Source organism: Anastrepha obliqua, chromosome 1 (assembly GCF_027943255.1).
Source record: "Anastrepha obliqua isolate idAnaObli1 chromosome 1, idAnaObli1_1.0, whole genome shotgun sequence".
Lineage (NCBI taxonomy): Eukaryota > Metazoa > Arthropoda > Insecta > Diptera > Tephritidae > Anastrepha > Anastrepha obliqua.
Genome location: NC_072892.1, coordinates 84,798,592 through 84,812,596, shown reverse-complemented (window position 1 = coordinate 84,812,596; position 14,005 = coordinate 84,798,592). Strand labels below are relative to the sequence as shown.

The 14,005-nt window shown below is 33.9% G+C and overlaps 1 protein-coding gene across 1 annotated transcript in view; it reads left to right on the top strand.

The window, feature by feature from the left end:
• Nucleotides 1–2,307: 2,307 nt before the first annotated feature.
• LOC129247695 (tropomodulin-like) overlaps nt 2,308–14,005 on the top strand; it is a 63,320-nt gene continuing 51,622 nt past the window's right edge. The window contains exon 1 of the mRNA XM_054886959.1: nt 2,308–2,718. Within this exon, the coding sequence (XP_054742934.1) occupies nt 2,713–2,718 (6 nt within the window). The 5' untranslated portion in view covers nt 2,308–2,712. The remainder of the gene's footprint in view (nt 2,719–14,005) is intronic.

Here is a 14,005-nt window from a genome sequence, read left to right as displayed (position 1 = left end):
TTGTATTAAATTTTGCGTTAAAAATGGGTTCAATGGAAATTGTTTCGGTTGAGTTGATGGGGAGTACTCTTATCTCTGAGTAAAGAATTTCTCTATTACGGTGGGTCCTGTTTATAATATGGAAACAAATGCATTCGAGGAGGTATTGTGAATTAATTACACCTTAAAACTGTCAAAAATAAAGGTGATGTTTTAAGCTAATTAGCACACTTCTAGCTCTATATGGAGGAATTCTTCTTCTTGATTGGTGCGATAACAGCTACGCAATTTAGGCCGAGTTTAACAAAGCGCACTAGTCGTTCATTTGTCGTGCTAATCGGCGCCAGTTGGAAACACCAAGGGAAGTCAAGACCTTCTCGACCTGATCTTTCCAACATAGAGGAGCGTTTCCTCTTCCTCGGCTACCACCAGCTAGTACCGCATCGAATATTTGCAGAACCGGAGCGCTTGTATCCATTCGGACGACATGACCCAGCCAACGTAGACGCTCGTCGTAAAGCTCATACAGCTGATCGTTCCATCGCCTGCGATATTCGCCGTTGCCAAAGCGCAAAGGTTCAAAATTCTTGCACAGAATCTTTCTCTCAAATACTCCAAGCATCGCTTCTTCGGATGTTGTCATCGCTTAAGCTTCTGCGCCATACGTTAGGACGGGCATGATGAGAGTCGTGTAGAGTGTTAGTTTTGTTCGTCGAGAGAGGACTTTACTACTCAATTGCCTACTTAGTCCAAAGTAGCATTTGTTGGCAAGAGAGATTCTACGTTGGATTTCCAGACTGACATTGCTATCGGTGTTAATGCTGGTTCCTAAATAAACGAAGTCTTTTACAACCTCGAAATCATAGCTGTCAACAGTGACTTGGGTGCCGATACGCGAGGGCGCCGACTGTTTGTTTGATGACAGGAGGTACTTCGTTTTGTTCTCGTTCACCACCAGACCAAAGCCGACGACATCAATATCATGAATGCCTGGATAACTTATGAGTGAAACAATTTATCTGGGATAAATTAATACCTAAAGCATCTACCACATACGATTCAGAGGAACTATTAACATATTTTAGGAATAAGGTAAAACTATTGTCTATGTATGACCATTCCACATTCCGTAAATTTAAGTCCTTGAGAATGCAGAAGTTATTGCCGTCATTAATACGAACTAGTTCCACAATGCAGTGGCCGTGCGATTTGTAGGTGGATTATATAAAACTGCATTTAGAGTCGTGTAACCAGAATTAAGTACAAAGTACAGGTGCCATAACCATAACGCCATAAATTTGCTAATCGCACCAACATTTGTAAGTGCAAAGTGAAATCGATTAGACATACCATAATTCCGTACACATAACCATAACCTCAAAGACCAAATAATTTTGGTTTTTCGCCGTGACCATAACCAGTTGCATTGTGTTGCATGGTGATTTGCTGCATTGTGGTATATAATGTCATTATATTAATACGTAAAATACTAATTAATAAATTAATTTCCTCGTCAATGCTTACTTGTTATTTTTTCTTTACGTTCTGCACTTCGAAATGCACAAATTAATAATAATATATGTAAATAACATCTGTTTATGGCAATGGCACCAATAATAGGTGACATAAATATCGTTTTGGTTAATACTAAGGTTATGGTGTTGTTATATGGCACTCACTTCTATTTTGAGCTTAAGTTTTATGTGAAATTCTCTCAATATTCAAATTAATTATAAAAGAAACAAAAATATTTTTAATGAAAACAAATTAAATCCAAATCCGAATGGAACAAGTGCTTATCCTGCTTAATTCTTGTTGATAACTGATCAAAAGATAAAACTTTTCAAACGTTTCAATATAAAAAATTACAACAATATATTTGTGTTTTGAAGTTCTTCAAGAGGGGTATGCTACTAATAATCAATTGCGTTTGGGTTATTTAATTTCTTTAATAGTTTTAATACAACTTAATAAATTAATTTTCATAATTTAAATTTTTTGTTGAAATTATTTAATTATATTTTATTTCATTTGATTTAACTTAATGAAATTTTATTTGATTTTATTTAAATATATTTTGTTATTTTTTTTATTACATTATTGTTTTATTTCATTTCGTTACTTTATAATTATATATTTTTTTATTAAATTTTTGCATATGTTTTAATATTCCACATGTGAAATACTTTCCGAACGCTTCTAAAACGTATTAAAATTTATTTTCGTGCGACTGTGTCACCCTGTGAAACTGTGTCGGTTTCGGCGTTTCAAGTTCCAGCGTAAAGTTGCAACACAGTTAACTTTCTTCTTACGGTTGGTTATTTTGTTGTTTTTATTTCTTATTAGACATCAAATGCGTCCGGATCGTTTTCGCAGTTTGTTATTGGAATTGTTTCTATTGAAGTTCAATTATTAACGTTTATCGAATAATTAATCATTGAAGTGTTTTAGAGGTATACAGTGTAGTGCCGGCTTGTGCATATACAACAATTTCCTTTAACCATCGGTACGGAGAAGTGCATCCCTTCATAGGGACAAGTGGAAACTGTGTCGAGTGTGTGTGTCACAGCGTTTACGTTCACGCCCAAACCAAAAAGTAGCAATTATTACAATTAATTAAAGTGATTGTGCCTTGAAGCACTAAACATATATTAAACTTGATTCAAGTAGAAGGTTGAATTAATCAAAAAGTTTTCAGTTTAAATTTGGTCACTGAAAAAGGACAGCTGGAAAATGGAGGTGAGTTATCGAGTCAAACTTTGTGTTTGTTTGGTGGATCAACAATAAGGCAGCAGATTGTTTAGATTATCAAACTTTTAACGAAATTTTTAGTTCGAATTTAAAGAATTTTAGTTGTTACTTATTAATATAGAAACCCATCAAAGATGTTAGGAGGATGGGACTGCTATAATAAAAAACCTGGCGACAGACGATTCAGAAAAAAGTCAGTGTCGCTGTATTTACTGTTGTTGCGATTACGTCAGTTCACAATGATTGGTGACTGCTGTTGCTATCGCATTTGCTCGCATAAAAACTTAGGGGATCTGGTCAGTTGTTTGTTGCTCTTCTTTTGGAGTTGCTCTGTTTCTGTGTTTTCGCTCATTGCCGGTGTGGTGCTTCAGTGCTTGGAATTTTGTGTTGGCTCCATGCAATTTTGTTAAGATGTCAAAGGTGGTGGATTGTATACGCTTATGGATGTATAATATTATGAATGTTATAATCGATTTTGTTACGATGTAGAAGAAGCAAAAGCAGTCGTCATCAATATTTTCGTTTTTTAGTAGTGTTCGTCATCAATTAATCGCTAAAGATATCTCCAACTATTTGGCTTCATAGTACTACCGACGTTATATATGCATACATATATTATATTAGTTATTGATTTAGTTACTAGCAGCGTAGCTAAGGAGTGTCTGTAATAACGCAAAAATGCCGGCATTCGGTTACCTATGGGCTTCCATGGAATGGCAGTTGACTCCTTTCGCACACCTGTACGCTCTGTGCGTCCCAGCAATAACTCACCTACTCAATGCGGTACTCTTGTGTCAGCATTATACCAATTAAAGTTAGCACTAAGTTTTTAGCTTTTCAACTATTTTATTATGCAAGTTACCTACATATATTAACTTGATTTGGTGGATTTGTTTTGTTTGTTTCCTTTGCGGCAAATCTTTTATTGATATTATGTAATTTTTGAAGCTCTTTCGTTCATTGGAAATGCAAATTGATTGGCCCTGTTGTTGTGTGCATAATTTTGCACTTTTTTGAAAACAGTCAAAGTAAAAATTATTATATTTACATAAAACCACAAGGTAGTAATTGCAAAGCCATATTGATGTTTTATTTAAATGTGGGCATGCATACATACATATGTATGTATATGTACAGTGTCGAACAAAACATTGGACTAAGTATTAATATAAAGTTATTACAATATATCTAAAAAATTAAACAAAGCCCCTTGGGACTAATGTTTATTCACAATCGAATACGATTAGAATTGTTATCAAACATTTTTTTACAAATTTGAATTAAACAGGAATTTCAAAACGTTCACGGCAAAACATATTGCACTAGTCGCAATTTATCATGTAAGCCACGAAAATGCCGTTATTGGTGCACGATTGTACGTACAATGCGTAATTTAAATATTCTTAGTAAAATTTTATTTGATTCGATTAAATGTAAAAGTTATGACGCATTTAATTTTTTTTTTTTTTAATATTTCACTAAAAATCTAGTAAATAAGTGATTATGGCTATAAACAAATTTTCCGTTCAATAGAAAAAAGTAGTTATAAATAATTACAAGAAAGGAATTATAAAAAAAATTTCATTAACAACAGAAGGGGCCGTGATATCTCATTATCGAGAAAGTCGTCCTAAAGCTACAAAGTAACTTTGACTCAATAACAGTCTGGATATCGAACTAGGTTAAACTCATACTTATCTAGTATCGACCTCGACATACTCAATACATGTCCTGCATGTGAAGGTACATCGAAGTAGTAACTACTTATCCATTCCACGGTCGTTCCAGCATGATAACAGGAGCTCGGTCACCGGACCTTAATCCAATAAGAAATCTCTGAAAAATATTAAACGGGAGAAAAGGCGAAGAGGTTGTCAATATATACAAAAATATTAGTTGAAACTGCAGATCAAGCCTGGTTGAGTATTACTCCAGAAATTATTAACCTTATAGGTCCTTTATTATATTGTAATATAGTCCATTTAGACTCCCAGACTGGTGGAGCGTCTTCCAAGCTAAGATCTACGCTATGCACAAAACAGGAAAAACGATAAAGCTGATGGATAGTCAAGCATTGGTCAAGGCACTGGACGCAACGCACATCAATTCAAGATGTGTTGAAGAATGCAAGAGATCGCTCTCGCTTATCCAACACCAAAAACCACACTTTGGTGGTTTGCCGCCCGCTCTGGAGCGGAGGGAAATGGAATAGCGAATGAATGTGCAAAGAAAGGTTCTGAGCTTGGCCTTCAGCGAGTGGTAGATGGCATAAGCATTCCTCTAAACGAGATATACGCTGCCAATAACTTGAGCGTAATAGTGGAACCCATAGGAGGTGGTTTCTGACTGCTAACTGAGGGGTATCCAAAGCGCTCAGACCAAAACTGAATGTTAAAAGGACAATATAGCTGCTTGTATTCAACAAATCAACTGTCAGCGTCCTCAAAAGTGTTATAACAGATCACTGCGCTATTGGGACCCTAGCGAGTATAATGAGTGTATCCAACAATGACTTCTGCAGGAGCTGTGGAGAAGTAGAACAAATTTAGTCGGTGCAACACCTTCTCTAAGTGAGTTTAGAAACGTATTACAAGATAGAAATCAATTGCAGGTATCACAATGGGCCTTAGGGCCACCGAGTGCCTTAGACTAACAACCTGGCTAATCAAACCCCTAACATATAGGTCCTTTGCCTCTATGCTGTGAAGATGCATATCTCATTAAAAAAAATTGTGCTTTGAAATATTAAATAGTAATAATTAGTCCAATTTGTTTTGTCGCACTGCATAGTAAATATGTGCAAGTTTTTTAGTTTATAATGTCACGGAATGAGAAAAATTCTACGATTGTTAATGTTCCCTTGCGTCATCACAATGGGCTATGAGCCTGAGTGTGTCCACAAGACAACCGCTTCAACCTAACCTAACCTAATGTTCCCTTAAATTAACTATTTGTTCCTTATTTTTTAATAATTTTTTTTTATTCTGAACAATCTTTGTCAGGGCAAGAGATGCCAATAAGAGCCACCAATCCAATATGTTTTATCCGGCAGTATATGCATATGTATCTATCTTTCATTATGTGGTGATACATCGAAATTCCGTCAGGAACCAAAAGCCACAATAACAAGCCAGTCATATTTATTATGAAATTTTGAAGTTACAAGTATCCATACATTTCTTTTTCAATTGTTTTAAAAGCGTTGGCCTTTGTTGGTCATTGTAGACCTTTAATTATTAGCAACCGTGGGTTCATGGTGTTAATTACGTCTTGTTATTCGAACCCCGATATCCGTATAACGTAACGTGCAATTCAAAATTTAAGATCCATAAAATAATTTAATTTTGATTCCCAAAATTTATTGCGAAAGTATGTATTAAAAATTTGGACTAAATTTTCTATGATTTTGTTTTTTTAATTTCACTAAATTAAAGCTAGAGCAATGAGAAATAAAACTAGTCTGTTTACGCACTTTGTTAATATTCGCTATTTCGAGTCTAGGACACAGAATCACAAAGACCAAAATTGCCACTTCAGAATCCATACACTTAAGAGAACTCTTTAAATTTAACCTATCACCAAGATTGAACAAAATTTGCAGATATATGTAAATACTTTAAATATACACTTGTGCTCACATAATTAAGTCTCTATATATCTTTACATTAATATAACATTCGCAATATATTTCATGCTAAAGTTTTTCGCTATTTTTTTTATAAAAATATAGTTAATTGTGTAATTGTAATTAATAAATATTGAATACCTGTACATAAAATATGGATTCATCGCTTGGTGCACTCCATGCACGTTATTTGTTAATTATTTAATTTCAAATTAATTAATTTTTAATTTTAAATGCATACTACTTATTGTGAAAAACAGATTGCAATAAATAAAATTTATTAAAAAAAAATACATAAAATAAACTTAACAAATCAACGTTCAAACTTTGTTTAAAATTCTCAAAAATTTAGCAAATTTCAAGAGTGTTGTTAATTATAATCTTTAGTAAAGTTCTAGGCATGCAGTTTTATTTATAGCCCATTAAATTTTATTACACTAAAATTGTAAATTTGAATCTTTGATTTTTGAAATTTATTTTTGCATACAAAGTTGAGCATTTTCTTCCATATAAAATACTTTTGAAAACTGCCCCAACTTGAAGTAGTATTTTCGGTGAAACTTCTGACTTTCCGATAGAAAGCTATATCGGAGGCGGCTCATCCACTCCCGAGATCAGCGTGTTCAAACAGGCAGACAAAATTTCCTCGGACTCCCAACATCATCAATAATATACATTATACATATTTTTTAATTTTCAATGCCGTACAGTTTTTATATAGTATGTATATATACAAATGTACATACATATAAATAAATAAGGGCTCGGATAAGTTGTTATTTTTAAAAGATCCCTTACAAATTTCTCATTGATCCATTCACGTAATCAATATACTCGTATATCTTCAGATTAATTTTTAATGAGTCAGCATCCATACTTGTCCGCCCATCCATTCTACTTATATTTGAATTCCATCTATGTGTTCATGTCTAATTGTTCTCCTGCCTCGACTGCGTGTGAATTAGCAAAATAAATTCAAATGTACATATATAATTGCCCAGCCGTGTCAATAGCATTGCGCATGCAAGTTTTTGCTAATGCGATTAAGTTTACTTACGATTAATCCTCACTTGCGTTGCTTAATACTGCCTACCGCGATGAGGTGCAATTAAACACTATAACCAACACCACCCACTCAGCGCAGGTGAACAAATAGTCAGTTTTTATGCTCCGACGCGCCAGTGTCAATCAACTCAGCGTTTGTCTGCAATGAAAGTACGGAAGTGTTAGATTCTACGGAAAGACAGGCCAAAGGCCAAGCAAATGCCACTAGTAGTTGTCTGGGTAATGCTAGGGAAATTGCGACTTCTTGCATTTTGGTGGAAACAGTTGTCACCAAATTGGATTACTCAATTCGATTAAAAAAGGAAATAAATACACAATAGAAAAAACAACGAAGTCGTTTACGGTTCATCTGACGCATTGTGTGTTCGGGTATAAACAAATAAAATCATTGTTTCGGCCCTCATTCACAGCAGTGCGCCGGTAAGTTTTGATAAGATAAAAATATTTCGTTTGCGATTTTAAAGACATGTGTGTATGTATACATATTTATGTATGCCCATATTACATACAGCGAGCGCACATCAACATTTCGAACAAATACACTTTTTTTATATGGAAATGGGCAACACAGTCAAGAAAAAATTGACGGGATTTTTTAGGAACTTTAAACTTGTACTTTACTAAAATTTAATAAACTGTGAAACTGCATAACAAATATTTTTTAAGAAATTTTGATTAAAAATCAAGGATTGGTGGATTTTTTAGGATTTATAAGGTTTTCGTTAGACAATGAACTACTAATAAACACTCGAAAAAAAAGAGATTTAGTCAAACCTGGTGATAATGTTGACGTGCTCAATGTCTAACAAAAACCCTATAAATCCAGGTTTTAAATTTACTAAAAATTAAAAAGTTCATCGAAAATTCCACAGTTTTTAATTAGAATTTCGAGAAAATTTAAATTTGAATTTGATGAATTGAAATGAGAATTTGGTATGCAGTTTTATAGCTTATTAAATTTCATACAAAAACTGCAAGTTTGAAGTTGCCAAAAATGCCATTGATTTTTTATAATTTTTTTCCTTGACGATATTTTTTCTATCATTTTGCCGCGGGGTGTATGTAGATAGCTATACTCAGTGCAATATTATTTATGAATTAACAAAAGTGTGAATACAAAACATTCTTGAAGTTGCTTTTACTTAAGTTCTGCGTATTGAAGCAGAATTAGCCGCTATCAAAGAAATAGTCGATTGACTTTTAGAAAGGGCATTTATTCTGATAACTTGGTAGTAATTAAAGGAATCGGTCAAGAAAATTTTAATTTCGGATATCACTTATTTTCGTTTTTTGTTTTTTTTTTTGTTTTAGCGTTCCGATTATTGTTGATTCGTTTGATGTTCAAATGTTCAAAGAGTCTACGTTACGGTTAATATTTTCAACGCTACACACATGATATTTTATTGGAAATGAAAAAATATCAGACAGACTAAATTTGAAAACGAAATTAGCAGATTGCAACAAACAATGACTTGTTAACAAAGCTTTGACGAACATACTATCTGATAGATTGCATGCAAGCAAGCGATAAATGAACTCCATTGATTTGTACAATCTCTCAAATGCGGTTCGCTAAAAAAAATTTTATGCTTTTTCAGAGACGCTATGAGCCGATTATGCATCCGGAAAAAACAGTCTTTGCACACAATTTGTTTTTCTTTAATTGCGACAATTTTTCTTATCCACAAATCCACTGATCAAGAAGTGCGCCTCATCAGTAAACACAATACCAATACAACTTTGTAAGCATTTGCATTATGAAATGCACAAATGAATTACAAAAATGTCTTCTTAAATTAACTGTCATATTGTCGGAGTTTCTCTCTCTATTGATAAAAAGAGTTTAAATAACACACACCATTTTTTTTCGGCATTTCTTTTTTTTTTTCACTTTTATTTTACATCTTTTCTGCTATAAATCTGATAATTTGTCAGTCTAAAGCAAAACTAGCATACATTTTCACTAAATAAAATACTATAAAAAAAATAATAAAAAGCTAATTTAAAAAACTTAGCAGGTTAAAATACGGTGGTTTTGTGGCCATATAAACGCTCGAAATCCATACTAAGTAGGTTTCTAAGTACATATTTACATATGTAATATATGTGTGAATTTTTGTGGAACTGGTCGTCATTGCGCCAACAATGACAAGCTTACAGAATGCGTAAACATATTCCTATATGTATGTATCTATGTGTATGTACCAGCATAATTATTCACTCAAGATTACGTATCATAGATAAAACAGCAGGAAGCTCGAGCTCTCGCCAATGGCTTTGGCTTGGATGGAAATGTTGATTTTACTTTGTCAAAATCCGTGAGAAATCCCGACCATTAATAATTTCGCAGCATAAGAACTGTAACACCACACTACAATACGGCTATGTTGTTATTGTTTTAGCAACATAAACAATCCCCATACAATACGGCTATCTTTCATGCCAGCTGTTTGCCCGGCTACTAATCTCACTTGCTGACCGTCTATTCTTTCGACGGCTGCACACAGCCAGATAATTCGCTTATTAAATACAAGCTTGTACATATAATTTATGCTCTGTTTATTTCCCCCAAAAAGGCTCATCAAGTGATCCGCATCTGTACTTGTACTGCATACAAATTTTCTCATTGTTTTTCATTTCTGGCAATGCATATATTTTTGGCAGCATAAGCAGACTTACTTGAGCCTACAACTTACACATGCTTACAATTTGAGTGAGTCAAAAAAGTTACAAAACAAAAAACGAAAAGATTTATGATTTTGAAATCACTTTTCAAGCTTCAATGTTGTGAGATTTCTTTAGCTTATAATAAGCCAAATAATAAAGCAATCGTTTTCAGAGTGCCTGCCGCAACATCAACTTTACACCGACCTTAAGCGCTTTTTTGCACAAACACCTCTTTTTGCTTCTCCATATCCGTCATACTCCGCAGGCCTGCTTGTTTCATCGGCGTCTGTGAACACAAAATTTATGTGCATCGTTTCACTGCCAACATTTCTTGTTTTATACATGCAGAAAAATGTATGGGATGTTTCAATGCTGTGTGGCTTTCAACTTCGTTCAAGTGTCGCGTGTGTTAAGTTGGCTATTGCCTGTAGCTTTTTTGGCTCGTCAGTCAGCGGTTTTGGCAATTCTACTTGTTTAGCCAACTATACTTGAAGTAACACTTGTTGGTCATCACTGATTTTCTTTTGCCTCTTTCTGGGGCAGCACATTTTTTGGCAACACGAAGGATTTTGAGGTTTTGACGGTCACTGTGCGTAATTTCTTTCGCACTTTAACGGAAAAAGTGTTTTCTCCAATTAAATCTTTTGTTTGGAATAATTTTCATTTAATTGCATTTCTAAATAAATATCTCTATGTGTATTTTTAAATATAAATATTTATTTTGCAATGTATTTTATTAATTTATACTTCATTTCTTTATCTTTTTAGGTAAGATCTGCGCTACAAATGGATGGATAATTATCTTCCAGTAACTACATAGTACGTCGAATTTCACACCTTATATGAACAAAGCAGAAGAAGTAAATAAAATGTATAGAGTGGTGGCTAGCGGCTGGTTTTTTTTTAATGCTTTAAAATGCACCTTTCAATATTTTGCAATGATGTTTGCTTTCTTAGAAAGAGCAAATTTTCACATTTATTGAAAAATTAAGGTCTCTTCTATTCGCCACTTGTATGCTCGCTATTTCTCTGTTCGGGTCACTTGACGAAAAATTTGCAGATGAAAGCAACAGCAGAGTTATCGAGCAAGATTCACCGCTACCGTGTATGGTTATACATCATAAAACTGGTATGACTCAATATTTTACAAACCAATGTAATTTTCGGCAGCTTTATTCCATCACTGGCAGGATACATATGTTTATTTATACCAGTTGCTTCATAAATTCTGTTTTATACAATAAAATGACTCAGCTTATATACCACATATATGTCTTAAGTGTCTGGATTATATACAACCTACGAAATTCGCATCTATTCTACGAAAAATCGCATCTGCGATTGGCACCATTGGCTTGGCCAAAACGGCTGATAACACCATTATTTAAAAACAAGACCAATGATGTCATAACTTCAAAATCCTCAATAAATTCTCAGCCTGTGCGAATGCATCCTCAAGCAATCAGTTGCTAGTTTTCCGCAGATATTAATACTTGTTTTGTATCTGTAGTGTGCCCAATGACCAACACTTCGACCTAAAACATCTTTTGTGTCCTTTCCTCATATTAAAGGTGACATTTTATTTGTTAGCATAGCCAATGAGATGAAAAACCGCCTCATCTGAGAACACACAGTCAGGGCAATACGTGACTCATTTGAAAAATTCAAGTGTGAAGTGATAGGATACTGAGTTCCTGCAACATTTTTTTTCCCGCCCAATGGTATTATAATTTTGTTCACAGAATGGTTGTCAGTAATAGCATTATTATACATAATTGTACTAAACTTCATGAACGGTATTCCATATAACGGTAATTAAAAAAAAAGCGAAGCAAATGTACTCACTTGGGCGTCGCCTCGCCTTTTTTTTGCGGGTATGAATTACAATACGATTACATTACGATTTCATAAAACTAGCCCAAACTTATTGGTCCCCGCTTCTTATAGGGCAACATCGGGCAAAACCTACACCCACCCGTCTAATACTTCAAGACATAACCCTTATTGTCTATCAGTTTGTTTGGTACCAAAAATTATTAGCAAGCCAAAATAAAATTTTACATTACTTCGGTCCAGACCAAATTTTACCTAATTCGCTTGTTGTACAAGAAATATTTATATAGTTCTCAGTGGTAAAATAACATGTTGGCAATGGTACTCTTTTTACATTTGTCTTTAGTGGCTCAGTGCCGTGCGTGACTACCGTTCGGTAGGGTTTGGGTTCGAAGCCCACTGTGGACTTGAAACACCAAAGGAGAGAAAAGTTTTTCTGTGATAATAGCAGTCGCCCTTGGCAAGTAATGCCAAACTATAGTATTAGATACGTTTGCTCGCTACATTTTACTCACAATATAAAGGGTGGTTAAGTTTCAAGGGCCGCTGTTGATTTTGAATAAAATACAATGTTTTTTGGAAATTATTGTCATTTCTCTTTATTATGATAATGTTGGTATGGCTCAATTACGTATGGAACGTTTAGGTGTGGTTCACATTCAACATCGGCCCTTTATAAGCGTGTAAACATACATATGTATATAAATCAAAATAAACAAGGCCAACACGATTTGTTTGGGCGTGAATACAGGATTTTTGTTTTCCGCTCAGATTATTAGAACAAAACAGAAGCCACATGAGTTATAATTATTTACAAGTATACTTACTTATATATGAGTATATACATACATATATGTATGGATGCATGTATATACCAAAGTACAATATATTAAATATACTACACAAAAAGTAAAACAACGACAAGAATCGTGTAACTTACGTTTTTTAAAAATATTTTAAAAAAATACGTAATGTTTTAATAGTGAGTAAACTTTAAATAAATGTTGATTTCAAGGCCAATAATTGCTAGCTATTTCATTATTAAGTCTAGTTTGTCAAAAAAGTTTTTTTACAAGGAGCTAAAATCGTTTTCCGTTTTCTTTTGTAAAAAACTTGGTTTATTGAAATTAGATATTATATATATGTACATATATAATATTATAATCATTTACTCATGGCATTTGAAATTTCATACATATTTACCGAAAACATATATACATATATATTTACCTACCACGAGACCCATTCACTTCGTCTCTTTATCCAGCTTCGACAACGCAAATGTTGTTGTTTAATGTTGTTTGAGGTTGTTGAGGCCGATGATATTAACAACGTCAACGCACGCCAGCAATTAAGTGCTCTTATAAAATATAGTTGAGTTCTGCTGGTCGATAAATACCTATTTTTAAGTATCAGGTGAACTAAGTCTCACGTTAGGGTGGGTTTATGCGTGACTATCATTCGATTGGTCCGAGTCGATTGTGGACATGAAATATCAAACTAGAGAAAAAGTTACATGCACATTTGTTATCAGAATAAACATATTGTGTATAGTAAGTAACTGGAATTGTTTCAAAGACTTTACTTTTGAGGTACCTCCACAGGAAAAGTCCATAGAGGTATGATTGAGCGACCGGATGGCCAGTTTGTTAGGGAAGAAATCATGCAGTATCACTATGGTCTCTCTGCCTGTAGGGGACGATCTTGCTGAAACCATGTGTGTGTACTGAAGGAAGAATGCTCACTCATTGTCAAAAAATAATCGTTCAGCATGTGCCCTTAGGAGACGCTGTCCACAGAAATTTCTTGTCCTCAACGATTTTCAACTATTTACACAGCATAAAAAAAAAGTTTGTGGTTATTTCTGCTTAGTTATAATTTTTTTTGTTATGATGCTTTTCCAACAAACGAGCGATATGTACAAAATATTTGATAGAAATTTGAGTTGAATAGGTAAAATGATTACCTTCAAGTAGTCTCTGATAAAAAAATTCTTAAGAACAAGATTTACATGAAACAATTCTCAAAGTGATTCCGATTCATATTCCATTAAAAACCGTAACTTCAACAGCATTTCGCAAGAAA